Consider the following 23,018-nt stretch of genomic DNA (forward strand, 5'->3'; position numbering starts at 1 on the left):
CTCAGTACACTAAATATAATTCAAAGACTCAGGAATGAACATTTAATCTTATCACGATTTAATGTTTTCCATTTTTCTTACATGTGGCATATGGTTATGCAGTTTAAACAGCTCATCATCCTTTCAGTGTTTTAGTATTATTTGTGGACTGGCAAAGGCTCCGATCCAGCAAACATTTATGCACATGCTTAACTTTAGGGCTCATGCTAAAGTTAAGCACATGCATAAGCATTTGCAGGATCAAAGCCTTTGTCTTTTTAGACAAGGGTTTATTAAGTGTCAAAAACTATATGACTCAACTTCTGTGATAACATAAAATATAGCTCTAAAATTTTAAACTTTCTACTATTCTAGTTTTCATTATGCCACCATTCTCACTTGATGTCAAAGGAGCCAACACAGAGCCCAGTCCTGCAAACATTTATATATAGGGCCCTACTAAATTCACGGTCCATTTTGGTCAATTTCATGGTCACTGGATTTTAAAAATTATAAATTTCATGATTTCAGCTATTTAAATCTGAAACTTCATGGTGTGGTAATCGTAGGGGTCCTGCCCCAAAAAGGAGTTGTCAGGGGTGGGGTTGCAAGGTTATTGTAAAGGGGGTTGCAATACTGCTACCCTTACTTCTGCGCTGCTGCTGGCAGTGGTGCTGCCTTCAGAGCTGGGCAGCTGGAGAGAGATGGCTGTTTGCTAGGAGCCCAGCTCTGAAGGCGGAGCTGATGCCAGCAACAGCACAGAAGTAAGGATGGCATGGTATAGTATTTCCACCCTTACTTCGTTGCTCCCTGCAGATCTGGGGCCTCTGTCAACAGCTGCCACTCTCTGGCTGCCCAGCTCTGAAGGCAGAATGAAGGGTGGCATGGTATAGTATTGCCACCCTTACTTCTGTGCTGCTGTTGGTGGGGCACTCCCTTCAGAGCTGGGCATCCAGCCAACAGACACTGCTCTCCAGCTGCCCAGCTCTGAAGGCAATGCAGAAGTAAGGAAGGCAATATCGCGACCCCCGCTAAAACTCCCTTTTGGGTCAAGACCCCCAATTTGAAAAATGCTGGTCTCCCCCATGAAATCTGTATAATATAGGGTAAAAGCACACAAAAGACCAGATTTCACAGGGAGAGACCAGATTTCACAGATGGTGACACGTTTTTCATGGCCATGAATTTGGTAGGGCCCTATTTATATACACAATAACTCTACTTCATGTGAGCAGTCTGTTGAAATCAATGAGACCACTCTCATAAGGAAAGTACTTGTATGCATCGTGATTGTACGATTATGCCCATAGTGCAGGAGTAAGCAACCTATGGCACGCGTGCCAAAGGCAGCACGCAAGCTGATTTTCAGTGGCGCACACACTGCCCAGGTCCTGGCTACCGGTCCAGGGGGGCTCTGCATTTTAATTTAATTTTAAATGAAGCTTCTTAAACATTTTTTAAACCTTATTTACTTTGCATGCAACAATAGTTTAGTTATATATTATAGGCTTATAGAAAGAGACCTTTTAAAAACATTAAAATGTATTACTGACACGTGAAACCTTAAATCAGAGTGAATAAATGAAGACTCCGCACACCACTTCTGAAAGGTTGCTGACCCCTGCCATAGTGTAACAGTGAATGCTTTTTTATTTTTATTTATTTATTTTTACAACAAAACAGGGTTTCCTGATAGTTTAAATAATGAAAATTCAAATACAAACCTAAATTTACAAAACTCAGGGTTGAGAAAAACTAACAAAAAAGAGTGAAAGTTTGCAAACAAAGATCAACCTCTGCCCCATCCTCAAATACCTACTGAGCACACAGCAGTACCCAATTTAACATTATCGTGATATAGATTGTTGTACTCTGGAAAATATTTTGACTCTTAACAAGGCAGTTCTATTGCTATATTGTTTCAAGTCACACTGTTTTTTCACATATAATTTTCATGTGGATTTCCAGCATGTCACTCTGGTAACATTGATGGAATATTAATTTTGTATGGATTATGTCCATAGTAATAAAAACAGCCAATCACAATCCTTTCCAGTATACCAAACAAATGTTATAAACTTTATTCTTCTAATGGTGTAAAGATATTAAGACAATGAGCAAATAGATAAAGGCCAACATAATTTCCACCCAATCAGAGCTGCTCCACATTTGATTACTTACCTTTTTCAGTACACACTTCAAAATCTGCTGGATCTTTAGATAAGCTTTTCTCAATCCTCAAACTCCGCACTAAAATATATTTAAAAAGTCAGCATAGACTGAGCATTGAAGTCTACCTAGTTTCATATTACTGTTTTACTAATAACAACAGTACTTAACATCATGCATCACTTTTCATTTTCAAAGAATTTTACCAACATTAGCTAATTAATTTTCACAATATTCTGTTGGGTAGGTAGGTAATCTTATCATCCTCATTTTACAGGTGGGGAAACTGAAGAAGAAAGTTTAAGTGATTTGCCCAAGATCAGCTAAAGCTTGAGTTCCTAGGCTCACAATACTTTCTCTCTTTCTTTTATATCTTTTCTCACATGATTACAGAAAGTTGACAAAATGTAAACAAAGGACATAGAAGTTCATACTATGAAATTAAAAAGCAACACATTCAAAACAGAAAAATACTTTTTGATGTAACAATTAATTACATAATTGTTTGAAGCAAATTTATTAATTATCATAATTTATAAGATAAATAGTTTAGTACAATACAATTACATTAACTAGGTTAAAATTATCAGGCCAATTTAGCCTCATGCTTCAAGGCATAAATCAATCACTAGTTCAAGTCGGGAAAAATAATTCTCCTCCTCAACATATCATAAGGGCAGGGCTATTAGGAAAGATGTTCTTCTTTCTCCAGCATATCCTGCTTCCCCAATTGGTCCATGCAACATACTGGCCTCAAAGGATCACTGGTTTGCTGGCTTAGCTACATTCTTGTGGATTATTTTTTAAACTATTAGCTGCAGAATGTGATACTACTGTGAAAATTAAAACATGAAAATACATTGTGTTCTTACCTAAGTAACACTGGATTGTGAGTTTACTGATTTTTACACATTTATGAAAACTAATAACGAATTCCTGGGGGAACATTCCTGTTGTTGTCCAAAACGTTTCTGAATTTCTGTTAAAAAAAAAACATGACTTTTTATTTGTTACATTAAGTATAATATATTTATACATGAATGAGATCTGCAAAGTAATTTCTATTTAGGCTCCTTTGAAAGGAACATCAGAAAATCCATTACAATATAAATGTTTAGCATATCTTCTTTCTCTTACAAATAGCCTCTATTTCCTTTACTGCTCGCAAGTCTGTTCATCACAGAATTTTCCCAGATACTTGAATCTGACTTCTCACTGGCCACTCAGTTCAACAGCCTATCTAAAATCTGGGTTTGAGTGACTTTCACCTAGAAAGATCCTATTTAGATTAGCTTTGTTGTCATTCCCTTCCTTCTCCTTTCTTCTGCAACAAAAAATTCTGGCACAGTTAGACAATTCATACCTGCACATTACACTACAACTGACCTACCCGTTATGATACAGTCTTACTTACATGACCACGTACTATTTTTCCACAGAACTCCTGCCTCATTCAATGCACAAGATGGATGGTGCTTTGGGAATGAATCAGGGTTGTGCAGTGAAGGAGGCTGTTGTCTGTAGGATCCCTGCTTCATTTGTTGCAGACATTGAAAGTGTCTAGTGAATTAAGTGGAAGACTGCATGAATAGAAAGGATAGTCTTATATTTAAGGCAGATGAATGCTGCCCTGGAGAAACGGATTCTATCCCTACCTCTGTCATAGATTTCCTATGTGATGCTTGGCAAGTCACTTAAACCAAACTTTTCACAGATGGCAACAGGGCCAGCTTTAGCAAGTGAGGGGCTCGATTCCGGGGGGTGGGGGGGGGCCTTGTAGTCACCAGGCCACGCTCCCAGTCTTCGGCAGCACTTCGGATTGCAGACCAGGAGAGTGGGGCTCTGGGGCTGCTGTGCTCTGGCCGAAGCTCTGGCTGGGAGACCAGGGCCGCGGGGCCTGCTGCGCTCCGGCCGGGGCCGCAGGGCCTGCCGCGCTCCGGCCGGCGCTCTGGCCTGGGGAGTGGGGCCGCTGAAGACCCCGGCAGAGCTGACTGCCGCTGGGGTGAGTAAAAAAAATTAAAAAGGCACCTAATGCATGGAATAGGGCAGATCGGCCTAAAGCCGGCCCTGGATGGCAACTATGATTCTTCATTTTCTGTGTGCCAACTTTAGATCCTGGGACTGAGCACTCACAGCTGCAACTGAAGTCAATGGAAGATGTGCTTTAAACATATAAAGTGCAATAAAATATTAAGTACTCTGAAAAATCAAGCCACAGGTGTCTCCTATTAGGCACCAACAATTACTGGACATTTTTTACCTTACTGTCTCTGTGCCTCAAATCCCCATCTGTAAAATGGGGATAATAATGTCCCCTCACCTCACAGGGATGTTGTGAAAATTAAGTACTATTTGTGAAGCATTCATAAACTATAGTGATGAGCACCACAGAAAAATCCAGAAGGAAATTAATAAGAATGGCTATACAAGATCAGACCAATGGTCCATCTAGCCGAGTAGCCTATCTTCCAACAGTGGCCAATGAACAGAACAGGGCAATTATCAAGTGATCTCTCCCCTGTTGCCCAGTCCCAGTATGTGACAGTCAAAGGCTTAGGGACATCCAGAGCATAGGGCTGCATAGTAATTCTGTCTTCAGAGGAGGCTTTGAATAATGTGCAGTAAATTCGACATAGGGCCACAAACTGAACAACAGGGATAAAACAAATATTGAATAGCTGTGCATTAAGTGAGGACTGGCCATCCTGTGCACTGATTAAGGCATATGTCCTGTGGAAAAATAGTATGTGGTCACGTAATTAAATATGGTATCATATAATGCATATACATACAGGGGCAAAAGTAAAGTTGCACTGGCAACCTTAATTTTGGTAATTCCTCACTTTTGAGTGCTTCACTTTGCCATCTTAATGTTCTTCTGATGTAATGTAATATAAAAATATAATAGCATAAAATCCAGTGATAGAACAAATGAATGTTAATGACACCAAAGCACTTTATTTCTCCAACAACCTTCACTTACATAAAGAACCAAACATCAAATCTTACCCATCAATGATGTTTTCAGGGGGGTATTTTTCATCACTTGATGTGGCTAGAACAACTTCAGCCCCTCGAGAGCTAAGGCACAGGTCTGTTGATTTCATCCTTTCTTGTTGGTCTGCATGAGATTAAAAAACCCAAAAGAAACGTTCTTACAATATCACTGAATGGGAGCGTCTGTCCTCTTGTTGCCTAGCATCCAAATTCAGTCCCTAACAGGAATTCAGAGAGCATGTTAAGATCTTATGAGCAACACTCTAGCCTCTTTTAAGATCTCTATGATTCAACCACTGATATTTCTTGAGTTACAATCAAAACAGTCCCCTCACACCACACTGCTGCCCACAAATAGTTCCAGTTCTAAAGTAAGAGTAGCTGCTTGCATTCCTAATTGTATTCTTTATTAAAACGCTTGAAAATGCATTTTACATAGTCAAAAACACCTATGTTCTAATTAAGAACTATAGTGACAAGGATTTAAGTAAAATATTTTTTAAAATCATGAGTGTTTGCTGTAGTGCTGCCAAAGTAGCCAAACTCCTAATAAATGACCATATATAATTATAGTACTTTGTGCTTTTCTGTAGAACCTAAAAATCCCAGAGAACTTTACAAAAAATAGTTAAGCCTTGCAATAAATATCTGTATAAGTTAAAGTATGCCTTTTCCCTTCTGGTATTCCCTCTATTTCCTCAGTATCTCTTCAGTTTCCCTATTTCTTTCCCCATTGAAGGTATTTTGGGCCCTAATCCTGCAATGAGATCTATGTGGACACAGGGCCCGGGCCTTTGTCATGAGACTGAACAATGAATTATATGTGAGCTGGCAAGGTGATAAGACATCTAAAAAAAGTCAATGTCATTTTAGGTTGAATACACAGAGGCATTATGTCTCAGAACAGGGAGCTGATAGATTCTCTCCATATGGCATTGCTAAGACAAATAACAGATAGTTGTAGGGAGCTGAACACTAAAAAGATATAAACAGTTTGCAAGGAATTCAGGGAATGGCAACAATAATTAGGAGTCTGGAAGAACTTATTCAAGAATATTTAATAGAACAATGACTAGGGTGGATAACCGCCTACAAGTGTTGGGAAAGGGTATCCAACAAAGAAGAAGAAGAGTCATTTAGGGATGTCAATGGAGGAGTCTAAGAATAGTGGGATGAAACTGAGCACATGATCATTTAGGCCAGGGGTCGGCAACCTTTCAGAAGTGCTGTGCCTAGTCTTCATTTATTCACTCTAATTTAAGGTTTCACGTGCCAGTAATACATGTTAACATTTTTAGAAGGTCTCTTTCTATAAGTCTATAATATATAACTAAACTATTGTTGTATGTAAAGTAAATAAGGTTTTTAAAATGTATAAGAAGCTTCATTTAAAATAAAATTAAAATGCAGAGCCCCCCCCCAACCGGTGGCCAGGACTCAGGCAGTGAGAGTGCCACTGAAAATCAGCTTGCCATAGGTTGCCTATCCCTCAATTAGGCTGAACCACAAGAAACGTTTCCTAGGGGTGAGGTTGACTCTGGAATAATTTCCCACAGGAAAGGACGTCCATCACTTAATTTAAATTTAGACTAGTCCAAACTTTGGAAAATATGAGGTACAGGGCAATTATACTAACAGACCTCTATCATCTGCTGGCATCCCTCAGCGCCTCCCCATGTCCCCATCGAATCCCAGAGCCCCCTCCCATTGCCCCACATCCCCTCCCAAATCCCAGAGCCCCCCATTCCCAACATCCCCTCCCTATACCCCCTCCAAATCCCAGAGCCCCCCCATTCCCCACATCCCCTCCCTATACCCCCTCCCAATGCCCCAGAGCCCCCTCCCAATGCCCCACATCCCTTCCCCATGCCCCCTCCAAATCCCAGAGCCTCCTCCCAATGACCCACATCCCCTCCCGATCCCAGAGCCCCCCATTCCCCACATCCCCTCCCTATACCCCCTCCCAATGCCCCACATCCCTTCCCCATGCCCCCTCCAAATCCCAGAGCCCCCTCCCAATGCTCTACATCCCCTCCCGATCCCAGAGCCCCCTCCCAATGCCCCAGAGCCCGGGCTCCCTCCCAATGCCCGTCCCCGTCCCCGGGCCCCTCCATTATCCTGTCACCCCAGCCCCATATCTCCCCTGGGTCCCCGCCCCTGGCTCAGGGACTCGCCTCTTGTCTCGGGTGGAGACGCCGCGCGCTCCCGCCAGGGGCTCCCCGTCGTTTTCTCAGCCCGCGCACGCGCGCTCCCCGGGCTCAGCTCCCCCGGCGCGCCCCCGCTCTCCCCTTTGTGGCCCCGGGGCGCTCCCGGGGTGGGACTGGCCTGTGTCGAGCCTCGCGCCGAGCGGGGGCTCTCGGGACGGCCCGTGCCCGGGGGCAGGTAGGTCGGGGGCGGGGGAAACTTTCCCAGCGCCCGCGAGAGCCCCAGGCTCGGAGCGACGGACCCCGCGGGGCGGGCCCAGGGAAGGGGGCGCTGCGGGGCACGAACCTCCCCCGGCAAGGGCAGGGGGCCAGGCCTCGGAGTCCCCCGCCCGAGGTGGGCAGCGGGTGGCTGAGGGGGCCCAGCCGGGGCGGGGCCGGCTGGGCTGAGCCCGCGGCTGGACGGCGCCAGGGAAAGGCGCAGACACCCCCCGGCCTAGCCCGTCTGCGCCCCGCGGGGGGAAGGTTCCGCGCCGGAGCCCCCAGGGCCGAGCAGCGCCCCCCGTCCGCGGCCGCCAGGCGGCTGCGCCTAGCCCGTCCCAGCGTCAGACAAAGCCGGTCCTGCGGCTCCGCGCCGCCGAGCCCAGGCGTGCCGCCCGCCGCCAGGGCAGGGCAGGGGGCAGGCCCCGGCGGTGTCATGGCAGCGCGGGTGAAAACCCCGCCGCCAGGTCTGCAGCGTCGAGCAAGGCGATGGTGCATGGGACAGACTTCTGTAGCGCGCTCACAATTTACCTCAGCCCTAATCAGGCATCGTTTTAAGGAGCCGGCCCCATGTGCAACGTACAGGACTATTTGAATGCAACAGTTGTAATGTACTGAATACTGCAGTTCTTTTTCTCTCTTGCTGATAACAGCTCACCTTAACTGATCACTCTCCTTATAGTGTGTACGGTAACACCCGTTGTTTCATGTTCTCTGTGTGTGTGTGTATATATAATCTTCCTACTCTATTTTCCGCTACATGCATCGGAAGAAGTGGGTTGTAGCCCACGAAAGCTTATGCTCAAATAAATGTGTTAGTCTCTCAGGTGCCACAAGTACTCCTGTTCATTTTGAGTACTGTAGTATGTACCGTATAGCAAGCACTGTGCTCTGCTAAATGCAATCAGAGCAACACGGTGTTAGTACTGATGATCAAGGAGTACTTGTGTGTGGAAAAGACCCGTCATTCTGAAGCAAAAATCCTGAGTTCTAGGCCCCATATTTGTTTTGCTGGCAGCTGGGGTGTATATGTATCGTCCGCAGCCACACTTTCACTGTACCGTATGGGTACACTATAATGTGCTGCCTAGGGCACCAAAGGAAATTAACTTGGAATTGATATATTTCCAAAATAGTATAATTTGTTTCTATTTATCTGTCTCTCCTTTTGTTTTTGCAGAAATTGTAAAGGGGAATGTCTTACTGCATCAAGTCAGAAAGCCTTTTGGACACAGGCCCAGTATATGTGCGTGAAAATGGGCATCTGTATATGGTAAATCAGGGTTCTGGCACTGTAAAAAATGCCACTCCAAAACCACGGCCTTTTAGACTATTTTCCAAAGGATTCTCTGTGGAGCTTTGTATGAACAGAGAAGATGACAGTGCAAGGAGAGAGAGAACAGATCATTTCATCTTTACTTATACTAAGGAGGGGAATCTCCGGTACTCAGCCAAGTCTCTCTTCGGCCTAGTGTTGGGTTACATTTCTGACAATGTTGATCATATTGATTCGTTGATTGGCTTTCCAGAGCAGATTGCTGAAAAGCTTTTTTCTGCTGCAGAAGCAAGGCAAAAGTTCACAGAACCAGTTACAGGACTCAGAGCACTACAAAAATTTACTGAGGCTTATGGAAGTCTGGTGCTTTGTTCATTATGTTTACAGAATAGGTAAGTGCATTCAGTAAAATAAATGTGAGGCTCTGCCAGTGTTTTACTTAAGTGTTTCATTTTTGTACTTAAATATAAACAGTTCCTTGATTTGGATCATTAAATTATATTTGTTCATTCCATAAAGTATTGTTGGTAAATAGCACTTGGTTTAATTCTTGTATCTGTAATGCAGAACCCCTAATACTGCCAGTTAATCCTCCAAATCCACACAAACACATTCTGCAACCTGAATTGAAGGATAAAACCTGCAGCTTTATTTTTAACATGCTAACACTTAGTACTTGTATGGTGCTTTAAAACCTAATCCTCACAACATACATACCTTATTGTCTGCAGGATAGTTTTAGCCATGTCAGTCCCAGGGTATTAGAGAGACATGGTGGGTGAGGGAGTATCTTTTATTGGACCTTCTGTTGGTGAGAGACAAAAGCTTGTCTAACTTACCTACCCCACAGGGGTGTTATGTTAATAATTAAATTGTGTCTGAACTAATAACCCTTTTCTGTAAGCATTTCAACATTTATTTTGACTTGTATAGCCAGCAAAATGTTCTAGCACACAGTCCTATTGGGAGGTTCCATGTCTACTGTTCCATTTCATTTTAAGGGTATCAGTAGCCCAAGGTACAGGGGAGAAATGGATAGTCTTGTAATTATATCACAGGTTTTGAAGTTAGAAGTATTTGTAGAAGTATTTGCATGTGTTGCATGCCCTCCATATTAAAAACACCTTGACCAGGGATTTTATCCCTCTCCACTCTTCTCTGGACAAGTTCTAACTCAACAAGAAAAGTTTCTTCTTACAAGGCTTAAAATAGGATTATATCCCTCTAAAACCTTGTCCCTGGTGAAGTACCTTCCTATGCTATAACAATTTGGGGGTGTGTGTGTGTTGTGCATTCACACAGTTTATGGTCTTTTCAGTCCTTTAAATATGAATCCATATAAATCAAAGCATATAGGCACATCCATTCTTGAATGCCAAAGGTGGCATGAGCAATATAGGAAAGTTTTAATAAAAAACAACATGAGATGTACCAGGTGTCACTTCATCCTCCGAATTATCAATTTTTTTTGCCAGCCTACTCATGAATTGCCCTTTTCGTGGGTGAAAGATGGCTTCCATTGTAGGCTCTTTGTGTTCTCTTTATTTCTCTAATCAAGGCTTTTGTCTTTGGCCATGAAATGTCAGTTTTACCATTTGGCAAGCAGTGCTGCTGGAATTGGACTGATATAGCTTGAGATCTAGTTGTAATAGCTGTCTTTGCAAGTTGAAGTCACTGGTTACAGAGCAAGTACTTTTTGAGTCAGATCTGAGCCACAATGTTGGTATAAGACATTGAGTAAGTACTTGAGCATGTGTTCCACGTGGACTACAGCCTGGGTAGATAATGAAGAGAGTGTGCTCATTTGGGGCATTTTTCCACATGGCAGAGAGTAGGCACCTTCTAGGACTATACCTTTAGTGCATCTAAACGTTGATAGCTTTCTGCTCTTTACAGATATCTGGTTATTTCTGAAAAACTTGAAGAAATTAAGTCTTTCAGGGAGCTGACCTGCTTGGATCTTTCCTGTTGTAAACTTGGAGATAACCATGAATTGCTAGAACATATCACCAAAGAAGCTCTGTCTAGGTACCAATTTATTTATATGTATAACTGACCAGCATTTTCTTTTCCGTCGCCAAGAAAGTTACAGAAACACACTGTCTCTTTAAAGGAAAGTTTCACAGGCAACAGGCACTTTTATTGGGGTTTTTAGTTGTTTATAAATTCTCTTATTCAGGTGAAAAAAGCAAACATCAGAACTAATAACACAAATTGCATGATACCAGGCATGTACTGAGTCTTTAGACATGATCTACAATTATGAAGTTGAAATAAAAGTACTCTACTATCCAACATAAAGACCAATTGTTTTGTATATTTTTCATTTTCTGTTTATAGTATACACTCATTATTGCAAAACTTAATTTCCAACTGCTGTAGACTTTCCCTATTAAATTTGCTTATTGATTTTTTGGGAGAAAACTTTATTAAGATAATCATTTTAATTGAATCAGTATGTCAGCATGAGACATTCCTAATTTACATATTTTGTCCAGTATGTGTTTGCTAAAATGTTTATATAACAGTCTTTTCAAGCTTCCAGAGATCTAAAAGGTAGACTATTGTGGAACTTTGTTAGATAGGTTAATTGTGTTTATTAATTAGTAACTGTAACTATATAAGACTTCCATGCATTTGATTCAAGGTTGTGATTTAAAGGGATGCTGTGGAAGTATATCTATAAGTTTTGGGGGATTTCATTTATAATCCTTCCTCGTATCTCATACCAATTTTGTCCTTTCCTATATGTCAAACAAGGATTTTCCTTCTCCAGTTTTGAATGGGGTTGAAATTGACGAGCCTAATTGTCCTTAACTTTTCAGGTTACAAAGAATCTTACTGCCTGTGTCAACAAGCTGTTGTGTTATAGTATTGCCTGTGTCAGTGAAATTTTGGGAATTGTTTGTCAGCAGAGCCTTCAGAGGGAACAGGGAAAATACCAAAGAGGCCTCTTGTTTTATTAGTCCTTTTAATATCAGCAAAGGAGTGGTAGATTGAGCAGGGGCTAGGGGAAGATTCACATGAAATGCTAACAATTTTACTAAAAACTGTGAAATTATTCCTTTACAAACTAACTTTACTTTCCTTATCCTAGTGTAACTCGGCTCCTCCTGAAGGATAATTGTTTGTCGGATGCAGGCCTTCGCAAAATGACAGCGCCAGTTCGAGTGATGAAAAGGGGACTTGAAAATCTTTCTGTATTAGATTTGTCTTGTAAGTGTGTCAAAGTGCCTCATAATTTATATTTAGAAGCACATAGTTACTTCTCATCTAGGGTTCCTCCTAGTTAATATTGAAAGGAGACAATTGTTCAAAATTAGCCCTGACATCAGGAGTCCAAACATTGACAACTTGCCAGAATTCACATGTTGCACCTATAGCCTTATCCTGCTGCACCAAAGTCAGTGAAAGCAGAAATCAGGCCCTTGATTGGCATAAATACATCGTTTAAATGAACATTTATGCATTCCAAAATGGAACTTGAACTAGTCAATATCCTAGCTGAGTGACTCAGCCCTGAATTTATAATCTAAGTTTTGTATTTTACTACTACTAAATATGACATGAACCTATCATCCTTTGTCTAGTCTTTCTGCTAGGGTGGTGACTATTCAACATGTAAACTTTTTACACAGACAACAAAACTAAGGTGACCGTCATCTTAGTCTCAAATACAACATCAAAAGAAAGCTTTAGGAACTTGACATTAACGAAGGATGCTGATTATCGGTGGGGCTCACAGCACCAGCTGTTATGAAGGTTGCCTGTCACTTCCTATCATGTGTTCTCAGTTGCTTATAACTTTACCAAAAACTTTATCCATTTGGGGTGAAATATTCTATGCTCGGTGTCTGATTTAGGCTGATTTCTTCTGGAAAACTCCAGCCAGAATCATTCAGCCATTTCCAAGAACAAGGCTAGGGAAAAATGTTGTTTTGCCCATGTTAAAAAATTCTGGCTACCTTTGCTTTGAAAAACTCTATCACCTCCATGCTCTGGAACAGGGACCTGAAATTTGAAAGATGGTGGCCTTTGACGGATGTGCCTTTTGATGACCATGTTGAAAATCTGTCCAAACTTTACCTAGTTTGCACATTCTCACTAAACACTTTTTTAGATTTTAGCAGTTAAATTCCCTACAATTGCATTCGTGCTGAGCAGAACCTTCCCTGCAATTGCAGCTTTGCGCCATGCAGGGTCTAAGCACCTGAAGTGAGATCAGGGAATCTGTTTCCCCTGTGCTCTTAATGCCCCCACTGGACCAGGCAGTATGAAGGAGGAAGCTGCCTGATTAAATTTTTTTTCTATTTTGCTTTATTAGGAACCTAAAAAATTGCATACAAAATGCTACTTTAAAAACACTTCAGGTTGAGCAATAGTCAACATGGTTTCTGTAAAGGGAAATCGTGTCTTACTAATCTATTAGAGTTCTTTGAAGGGGTCAACAAACATGTTGACAAGGGGGATCCGGTGGGCATAGTGTACTTGGATTTCCAGAAAGCCTTTGACAAGATCCCTCACCAAAGGCTCTTACGTAAATTAAGCTGTCATGGGATAAAAGGGAAGGTCCTTTCATGGATTGAGAACTGGTTAAAGGACAGGGAACAAAGGGTAGGAATTAATGGTAAATTCTCAGAATGGAGAGGGGTAACTAGTGGTGTTCCCCAAGGGTCAGTCCTAGGACCAATCCTATTCAATTTATTCATAAATGATCTGGAGAAAGGGGTAAACAGTGAGGTGGCAAAGTTTGCAGATGATACTAAACTACTCAAGATAGTTAAGACCAAAGCAGATTGTGAAGAACTTCAAAAAGATCTCACAAAACTAAGTGATTGGGCAACAAAATGGCAAATGAAATTTAATGTGGACAAATGTAAAGTAATGCACATTGGAAAAAATAACCCCAACTATACATACAATATGATGGGGGCTAATTTAGCTACAACGAGTCAGGAAAAAGATCTTGGAGTCATTGTGGACAGTTCTCTGAAGATGTCCACGCAGTGTGCAGAGGCAGTCAAAAAAAGCAAACAGGATGTTAGGAATCATTAAAAAGGGGATAGAGAATAAGACTGAGAATATATTATAGCCCTTATATAAATCCATGGTACGCCCACATCTCGAATACTGTGTACAGATGTGGTCTCCTCACCTCAAAAAAGATATACTGGCACTAGAAAAGGTTCAGAAAAGGACAACTAAAATGATTAGGGGTTTGGAGAGGGTCCCATACGAGGAAAGATTAAAGAGGCTAGGACTCTTCAGCTTGGAAAAGAGAAGACTAAGGGGGATATGATACAGGTATATAAAATCATGAGTGATGTTGAGAAAGTGGATAAGGAAAAGTTATTTACTTATTCCCATAATACAAGAACTAGGGGTCACCAAATGAAATTAATAGGCAGCAGGTTTAAAACAAATAAAAGGAAGTTCTTCACGCAGCGCACAGTCAACTTGTGGAACTCCTTACCTGAGGAGGTTGTGAAGGCTAGGACTATAACAATGTTTAAAAGGGGACTGGATAAATTCATGGTGGCTAAGTCCATAAATGGCTATTAGCCAGAATGGGTAAGAATGGTGTCCCTAGCCTCTGTTCGTCAGAGGATGGAGATGGATGGCAGGAGAGAGATCACTTGATCATTGCCTGTTAGGTTCACTCCCTCTGGGGCACCTGGCATTGGCCACTGTCGGTAGACAGATACTGGGCTAGATGGACCTTTGGTCTGACCCGGTACGGCCGTTCTTATGTTGCAAAGTCAAGCACTCAAAAAGTTAGCCTTAATTCTGATGTTTCCTGTCTGTGTAACCCTAATTTGGCCCCCTTATGAGTATGCAATATGATAGTCTTTAATTACATGAGCACTTACTATTTTTTTCCCCACAGCATCCCTGCCTCATTCAGTGCACTGTATGGACCTGCTCTGGGAATGAGTCAGGGTTGTATTTTGAAAGAGACTGATGTTGGTCGGATCTCTGCTTCATTTGCAAAAGTTGGAAGATGTGTAGTTAATGAGGCAGGAGGCTACCGAAAGAGAAGGGACAGTCTCTCCGTTAAGGTAGTTGAATACTGCGCTGGAGAACTGGATTCTGCCCCTGTGTGATAATGGGCAAGATGTGAAAAGTCTGACTTTTCACAGGTGACTATTTATTTGCATGTTTCTCATTTTTTGGGTGCCTGACCTGAGACCCTGGTGACTGGCTTACAGAAATGCTGAGCATTCACAGCTACAACTGAGGTCACTGGGAGCTTTGACTAGATAAAGTGCTATATAATGCTAAATAGTTTCAGACATCAGGTCCTAATTGTTTCAAATTAGCCACTCAAAATGCGTGGATACTTTTGAGCTTAATCTCTGTGCCTCAGTACTTCATTTGTAAAATGGGGATAATAATTCCCCCTCTTCTCACAGGGATGTTGTGAACATTAACAAATGTGTGAAGCTCATGAGAAAAATAATTCTGTCTTCAGAATAGGTTTGAATATTATGCAGTAAATAAAGTATAGGGCCAAACGTTGAACAACAAGGAGAAAAGAAAATATTGAATAGTTGCTCATTAAGTGAGCAGCCTCCATTCCAGTCACTGAATGAAAAAATATACAACCATATAATTAAACACTGGTTCATAATGCATACACCTCAGGGGACTGCATTAAGGTTACATAGGCAGCCTCAACCCAGGCATTTCCTATCTTTTGGTGCTTGAATTTGCAACCTTACATTAAAAGAACATTAGTTTCCGTGTGCAATGTGTATTTATATATGCACAAGTATGGCTTATATATTTAATGCTTAACCTAATTGAAGTGGTCTATGAAAGCTTAATTTTGCTCTGAAGAGAAAAAAAATCAGTTTCAAATAACTTTCAAAACATGGAGCATGTTCATATAAATATGCCGGAATAGCTTATAAAATATTTACTAGGGGAATAATTGGCTGCTTGCTAGTATAACATTTATATAGTCTTTTTTACACACCTACATTTTAATACTTTTAAAAAAATCAGTTTTGCAGAACACACCTATATAGTCATGCAACTTAATCTAACCTTTTTGATTTTATAGGTAACCCTGAAATCACTGATACAGGAATTGGGTACCTTTTTTCTTTCAAGAAGCTGAATTATTTGGATATTTCTGAAACAGGTCTCAAGGTAAAACAGAATTTTCACCCAAGTCTGTTACATATGTACAGCATGATCAAATGCTCTTCTACACAGTCTGCTTTATATCCTTTTTTCACCAGGATGTTAAGGCAGTCATTCAGAGGCTCCAGACCCAAATAAGCTTAGTTCATTCAAAAGTGCCTCTGAAAGAATTTGATCATAGTAACTGCAAAACAGAGGGATGGGCAGAACAGGTATGTTTTTTTTTTTTTAATTTTACCAAACCAAAGTATTTGTCCTTTTCAGTCACAAGTCATTTCACATCACCCAGTGAGGTTGAGGTTTTATATCTTTTTAGTACTTAATTCTGAGAAAACCGATGTTATCAAGAGCTTAGAGAATGAACATGTTCTTCATTCTTGCATGCCAGAGGAAGTATCCAGAGGTTGCATTGACTGTTTGCTGACAGTTAGGCTCAAACCTAAATTTGCAGAGAATAAAGCAGAGTGCAGGTATCTTCCCCTTGTCACATAATGTGCTCAGACTTTTAAGTCTCTGCGTGCACCCAGTGAGGCCACTTGAAGCAAAATAAAGCATTGCATGCTGGGGCTTCTGGATGGGCAGCTTTTAGCTGCATTAGAGACCTCTGAGCCACATTGGATGTACAGCACACTTTGTTTACTCTTCTGTTAGGGAAATTACAAATGCAGGAATTTCATTGTAACACGCTGGGGTATATCTATACTACAGAGACCATATCGGCATAGCCACATCACTATAGCTATGCCAGCATAACCGCACAGTGTAGACACAGCCTTCAGCAATTGAAGGGTTTGTGGTGGTATAGAAACATCACTCCCTGAACAACGGTAGCTACGTTGATGGAAATATTCATTGACATAGCTGAGTCTACCCTGGGGTTAGGTTGGCATAGCGACGTCTGTTGGGGTGTAGTTTTTTCACACCCCTGACTGAGATAGCTATGTTGACCTGACTTCTAAGTGAAGACCAAGTCTAAGGCCATGTCTGGGGGAGGAAAGTTGCACTAGTTTAATTAAATTGATTTTAAATCAGTCTAGTTAAACTGGTGCAACTTCTGTGTGTGCCGTACCATCCAAATGTGGCTCAAAGTTCTATAATGCAGCTTAAAGCTGCCCATACAGAAGCTCCAGCATATAAGAGGAGAATCACAACCAGAGAGACTCCTACTGTAATGGAAGTGTCGTAAGGGGACATGTTAGCTGCAGGTGTTTTTCCTGTTTCTCCACAGTCCTTCATCTTGCTTTATACATGCATCAGAATTCCTGTTTGATAAGATAAGTGTTCATAAGAATTGGAGGAGGGAATATTTTACTTAAGTTGCTAATATTTAAAGCTTTTACTGAAAACTGATGTTGCTGTATAAGTCATCTTTGACTGGTAATACGGCATAAAAAAGCTAAAGAGTAAGGTGTAGAGTTGTTTCTGATGATCATTTCTTTTAAGAAAATCATTCAAAATAATTTAAATCATGTTTCAGACAGTGTTGCAGTGGGAGCAATTGGCTATGAAAACTGTCAAGCCCAAGGAAAACTTGAAGTCCAGAACAGCAGCTCAACACTTCTGTACGTAACTGTGTGAGGCTCTGAATAACTTGTTCATTAAATTTGTACATTTTTACACTAAACTTATTTTTTTTAAAACCAAAGTGGCATATTGAATGTACACCTGTAGCCACTTGTGAAACTGAACGTTTTTCACTTATATCTTTAAAGTTACAAAATATCTAAAAAGTGATTGACTTTGCTTTTAGTGAATATTTTTTCCATTTGATGGAATATGACATGGGTAAATCCAGCTCACTAACAGCTTGAGCTCAAGTGCGTTGAAACCAATGGGAATTTGTTGGCCTCAGTGGGTTTTGGGTTAGTTCATGAGGCAGCTGGAATCTGGTGACCCAGGTCATTTTCAGCTTGGTCATCTGCCTTTGTAATACAAATTAGCACATGTCCCAACAAAAATTAATGAGTAATATAAAACAATCTCATGTGTTGTATTGATTAAATACAGCCAAATATTGAAAATTTGATTTTATTTCTAAATATTAAGGATTTGTAACTGTACTAAACATGGCTTAAATGATGAATAGCTTTGTGCCAAGCACATACTGCATTAGAGAGCAGGCTTAACTCTGTGTTTTGGGTTTTTTGTAGATGGAAAGAGATGCAGGATAGAAGAACCAGTCAAGTGCACATTGGTGCAGACTAAAGCAAAAGCTTCTGAAAACTTGCAGTTCTATAAGGATAAAGTACAAAACTGCCATTTCCCTTTATTGAAAAAGGAGGCTGCAGCTAGCCACCAATTAAAGAAAAATAAAGAGAAAGGTTTAACTGAACAAGAGAGAGAACGAACTTCAAAGCAGAAGCACATGTGCCTGACCATGGAAGATTGGGACTTGTTGAATACCTATTGATTTAGAAAGATTTCCCTTTTTTCCTGGTGGTAAAGTTGTTAGAAGTATCAATATGAATTTGTGTATGGAGAAAGGAGACTGATATTTTTTAAAACAGCAGTAGCATAGCAGCAAATTATAGCTACTCGTGTTGGGAGAGGGGAGTGCTAGACCGAAGAGGTGGAGCGATGATCATTCTAATGTATATTTTCTATACATAATTTTTTCAAATAAATTTTGTCGTCATCCTTAACTAATGCCTGTGACATGCATAACTCATTGAGGGAAATGGTTCTCCTTAAGTCTTGCTCTGTACAGCATCCCCAGTGGCAGAAACTGATCATCACTTAGCCCGACTCCCTCTCTTCTGCTCAGTAATACTCTACATAACACCAGCAGCAGTGTAGAACTTGAAACTTACTTGGGTTGAGAGATTCTAGTTAATCAGGTCCTACCGCTAGTAGAAAGCATTGTGGGCATTAGAGTTTGAAGTCATCACTATGGTAGCAGGTATGAGTCTGACTAATCTATGTTTGTAAAGTGTCATTTGATTGTAATGGTGCTATATTAATCCTTATCTAGGTAGTACATACAGCTCACCCTGTGAGCTGTACCCAAAATGCTGTGGATAGACCCTAACAAAGAAAGGAGAATAAATTTATGGGAAGGGTGAGATATGAAGTTAAGCAACAGCTAATTTCTGGGAGACAATTACTTTGGAATCAAAATTGTAACATGGAAGTGGGGAAAACATTGCAGTTAAGTTGCAAGATTAAACTCTACATTTTACTCTGTGCTTCTGAGTTACAATGGTAGAGTTTGTTCTGTTTTCATAAACCAATCAATGGCACTTTACACTTGTCAGTCAAGAGCCTTTTGTGGATTGAAACATGTTTAAGCATGTAATTATCACTATCTAAAAACGTATATAGAAAAGTATTGCTGTATCTGTGGGGAGTGTTGAAAACATTTTCAATTGATCTACTGCATCTAAAACAGTTCTAAATTATTCTACGTAAATCCAGTAGAACCTCCTAACTCTAATTACCTTGGGGACTCTGTCCTACAAACACTGAAACTAAGAATTTCAGTAGGCCTCCACAATCACTAACTTAACACCTTCAAGTTAGGCACCTAAAAGTTGAGGCACCCAGAATTACTAATGACTTCTGAAAATTGTGGCATGATTAAGGCCAAAATTTTACGTCAGTTTGTTTCTTCTAGTAGTACTTAGATATCCCTCTGCTAATTCTTTCAAACAGCTGTTTGCAAGCCAGACACACACGAAGTGCATACTTCGAATTTGTAAGTAGTTTATTTGTTTGAGGGTCTTTATTTCAACCTACTAAAAAGACGAGAATATACAGTATACCCACATTCTCTGTTAGTTGTTCTACTGACATATTTGCACTCAAGTCACTACAAAACAAAAGGATTGTAAAAACAAAATAGATTTACATGCACGTGACATCCAGGAGAGAGTCCCAGCACCGTCTGGCTTTCTCAGGATCTCTCTGCAGGGCATTGATCAGCGTTCCCATCACACTCCCCATCAATACCCAGCCTAAGCCAGGGAAGCTAATGATCCAACGAGTGGACCAAATTCAGTGATGAATCCTGGTCATGTGCCACCCTGAAGCATGTTGTGCAAATGCTAAGAAGATGGTCTCTCCATCTTGTGCAAAAGTACTACAGTATTTATACTCCTATGCCTTTCTCCATCACGTGTTGCCAGAAACTAGGGATACTAACAGTGGTTGCCAATTTGGACAACATTTACCATCCTGCCTTGTTCTCAGAAAGACAATGGCTGGAACCACCAAAAGCACCTGCTTCCTCACCACCAAGGAGCCCGTGAAATTGGCCTTGGGTCCTAAAGCCAATGTGGGCTTCTTTATAAATGCCCTGAGACTACTTGCTCCCTTTTAATGACTGTTCCCAGAGGCAAAGCTGGAACAGGGTAGTACTGGACATAGAGGGTTTTTCCCCTTCAAAGCCTCAAAATTCTGTGCACCCCCCTGCACTTAGTTTCATCTGTTAGATCCTTGACCTATGTGCATGATATGATGGAAGACAAAGTCTTATACTTAGATTTGTCATGGTAATATAGAGTGAAGTCTGACAAAAAAAACCCACAAACCCACAGGGTTGTTTTTAAAAATAACAGCTAGATTCTCTTTTTAAAATAAAGGCTTCAAGGCACTATGTACCTCTTATGTTCCCAGCCTCAACATTGGTCACGAACCCTTCTCATCCTGGCACTTCTGCTCTTCTTTGGGACTAACAGACGTCATGGCTGTAATTCACCAGCAGTGGAAATCAGAGTAGAGGGGGTTCAAGCATTTCTACCACTATGTCATCTAATCCTACTATAGCTTTCAGGGGTGATGAGTTAGAGTTGTGGAGTTGGCTTGTAGTTTAGGGGAGTGATGCTTTAGCCTCCTACTCTCTTTGGGTTGACCCTGCAGGTAACATACTAATTCCCATTCTGATAAACACGTCCTCACTGTCACATTTAGTCATCCTAAGGGACACCTGTACATCTAGTTATTTAGATTTCTTGATTGGGAATGTTAAAAATATTTGAGGAAATGAGCATCCAGATGTAAGCATAGTGTAAAGCTAACCCCTGTGTTTCATCTATGGATATTGATATCTGAACCTCTGTATACCGCACTAATTCTGGTACATTGCCAGCTACTGATGAAACTGAGGAGAAGCGATGTAGTTCTTGGTTAAGTAAACTCCCCCTCCATACACGTAGACAGTACTATGTGATGAAGTTCTGAGTTCTCTCACTGGGAAAAGTTACTCAGCCTTTTGGTCTTCTCTCTTATCCCTCTATGAGAAACTACATTCTGGTATATCCTTCATGAAAGCTAAATTCACTCTGAAAAATGACAGCACAGCACAGATCTACATGTTAAATTGCTATATGCAACATCCACTAATAACGTAAACAACGAGCTGTCTCTACAGTTAAAACCAAAAATTTCCCCCATTAATATTACCTCAGCGCTTGTGGACTAAAGCAGTGTTTCCCTACAACCTGTCTGTGGACAGGTGCTGGTCCCTGAGATCTCACTGACAGTTTAGGAAGGCAGCAAGCTGGTTCCTGGTATCAAAAAGGTTGAGGAACACTGTTCTAAAGCTACCCAAATAAACCCCCAAAGCCAATCCTGCGTATGCAGAAATTCTTGGAAGAATTAAATGAGTGTGATAACATATTTAGGGTCATTTCATATTCTAAACTGTTGTGGGATAATTGTTTTGCACTGCTCCTCTTCACCAGTGGATGAACAAACTACATATATAATTCTGGTCAGTTCAAGGTTATAGAGTTCTCTGGGCTTGAAACATTCTATACTGATGTGCGTTATTCTTTGGTGATAGTTGGCTGCCTGTGCATTGACTGAAATAATTTCTGGTACTATTATTGTCACATCTTCCCATATTCTCTAGATCAATGATTCTCAACCAAGGGTACATGTACCCCTGGGAGTACACGGAGGTCTTCTGGGAGTATATCAACTCATCTAGATATTTGCCTAGTTTTACACCCAGCTACATAAAAAGCACTAGCGAAGTCAGTACAAACTAAAGTTGCATACAAACTTGATTTTACTGCTGTATATACTATATACTGAAATGTAAGTACAATATTTATATTCCAATTGATTTTAGAGTTATTGGTAAAAGTGAGAAAATAAGCCATTTTTCAGCAATAGTGTGCTATGGCACGTTTGTATTTTTATGTCTGATTTTGTAAGCAAATAGTTTAAGCGAGGTGAAACTTGGAGGCACACAAGACTCAGTGGTTTGAGCATTGGCCTGCTAAACCCAGGGTAGTGAGTTCAATCCTTGACGGGGGGCCATTTAGGGCAAAAACCTTTCTGGGGATTGGTCCTGCTTTGAGCAGGGGGTTGGACTATATGACCTTCTGAGGTCCCTTCCAACCCTGATATTCTATTTGGGGGGAGGGATAGCTCAGTGGTTTGAGCATTGGCCTGCTAAACCTCCTGAGGTCCCTTCCAACCCTAATAATCTATGATTCTAGGTACCGCGGAGGTCCATGGGAGGCTCACTTGGAAACAGGTAGGGGTAGTAGATAGGTTACACCTCCCTATTGTGTTGGACACCAACTGGAGGCCCTTCTTTTGGGGCAGACAAGCTGGCATTGGGGGTCCCAGATAGGGAAATGCCTCCTGACAAGGAGAGACAAGCGAGTTTCCCTAGAGACTGAGGGGGACAGGAAGGAAAACAAGGGCGAAGGTGTAGACACCACTAGACAAAAGGGGAGACCCCTGAGATACTGAAGGGGAGGGAATGGAAAATAAGGACGTAGGCCCAATGGATAAAGATCACCTGAACTCATTAATGTGGGTTGGGTAGCCCTTGGAACCACCCGACAAGTGCACCAAGGGGAAAAACTCAGGTATAGTTTAGCGGGATAGGAGAACCAGGGGCATGGAGGGGGGGGTCCACTGGCCCCACCACGAGACAGAAGGGGTGAGAGTAGGACAAGAGGCACTCTGGAGGGTCAATGGTGTGAGGACCTGTGGGCCAAAACAGTGGGTGAAGGTTGCCCCCACAATTCTAAGAGTGTTTTCTGCCAGTGGAGAAGGGCAGACCCTATAAGGAGAGCCTGGATAATCAT

At 41.3% G+C, this 23,018-nt stretch overlaps 2 protein-coding genes across 7 annotated transcripts in view; one reads left to right on the plus strand and one right to left on the minus strand.

The window, feature by feature from the left end:
* HSPB11 (heat shock protein family B (small) member 11) overlaps window positions 1–7,918 on the minus strand; it is a 10,409-nt gene extending 2,491 nt beyond the window's left edge. The window contains exons 1-4 of one of the 2 annotated variants that reach the window (XM_045028968.1): window positions 7,850–7,918; window positions 5,158–5,269; window positions 3,021–3,127; window positions 2,161–2,229 (exon numbers count right to left, since the gene is read on the minus strand). In XM_045028968.1, the coding sequence (XP_044884903.1) occupies window positions 2,161–2,229; window positions 3,021–3,127; window positions 5,158–5,255 (274 nt within the window). In that variant the 5' untranslated portion in view covers window positions 5,256–5,269; window positions 7,850–7,918. Of the gene's footprint in view, window positions 1–2,160; window positions 2,230–3,020; window positions 3,128–5,157; window positions 5,270–7,319; window positions 7,722–7,849 lie in introns of those variants that run through there. The other variant, XM_045028969.1, reaches the window with a different exon arrangement.
* Window positions 7,371–19,102, plus strand: LRRC42 (leucine rich repeat containing 42). 5 transcript variants are annotated; one of them, XM_045028956.1, is made up of 8 exons: window positions 7,371–7,527; window positions 8,728–9,215; window positions 10,720–10,851; window positions 11,921–12,039; window positions 15,890–15,978; window positions 16,071–16,184; window positions 17,450–17,534; window positions 18,123–19,102. In XM_045028956.1, exons 2-8 carry the CDS (start codon window positions 8,743–8,745, stop codon window positions 18,380–18,382), a joined length of 1,272 nt encoding a protein of 423 aa, XP_044884891.1. In that variant the 5' UTR covers window positions 7,371–7,527; window positions 8,728–8,742; the 3' UTR covers window positions 18,383–19,102. The 5 variants fall into 5 exon arrangements, with proteins under 5 accessions (XP_044884891.1, XP_044884894.1, XP_044884895.1 ...); XM_045028959.1 differs by having other exon boundaries at window positions 7,403–7,523; XM_045028960.1 differs by lacking the exon at window positions 7,371–7,527 and adding an exon at window positions 7,565–7,683.
* The last annotated feature ends 3,916 nt before the right edge of the window (window positions 19,103–23,018 follow it).

This window comes from Mauremys mutica, chromosome 8, assembly GCF_020497125.1.
Source record: "Mauremys mutica isolate MM-2020 ecotype Southern chromosome 8, ASM2049712v1, whole genome shotgun sequence".
Taxonomy (NCBI): domain Eukaryota; kingdom Metazoa; phylum Chordata; order Testudines; family Geoemydidae; genus Mauremys; species Mauremys mutica.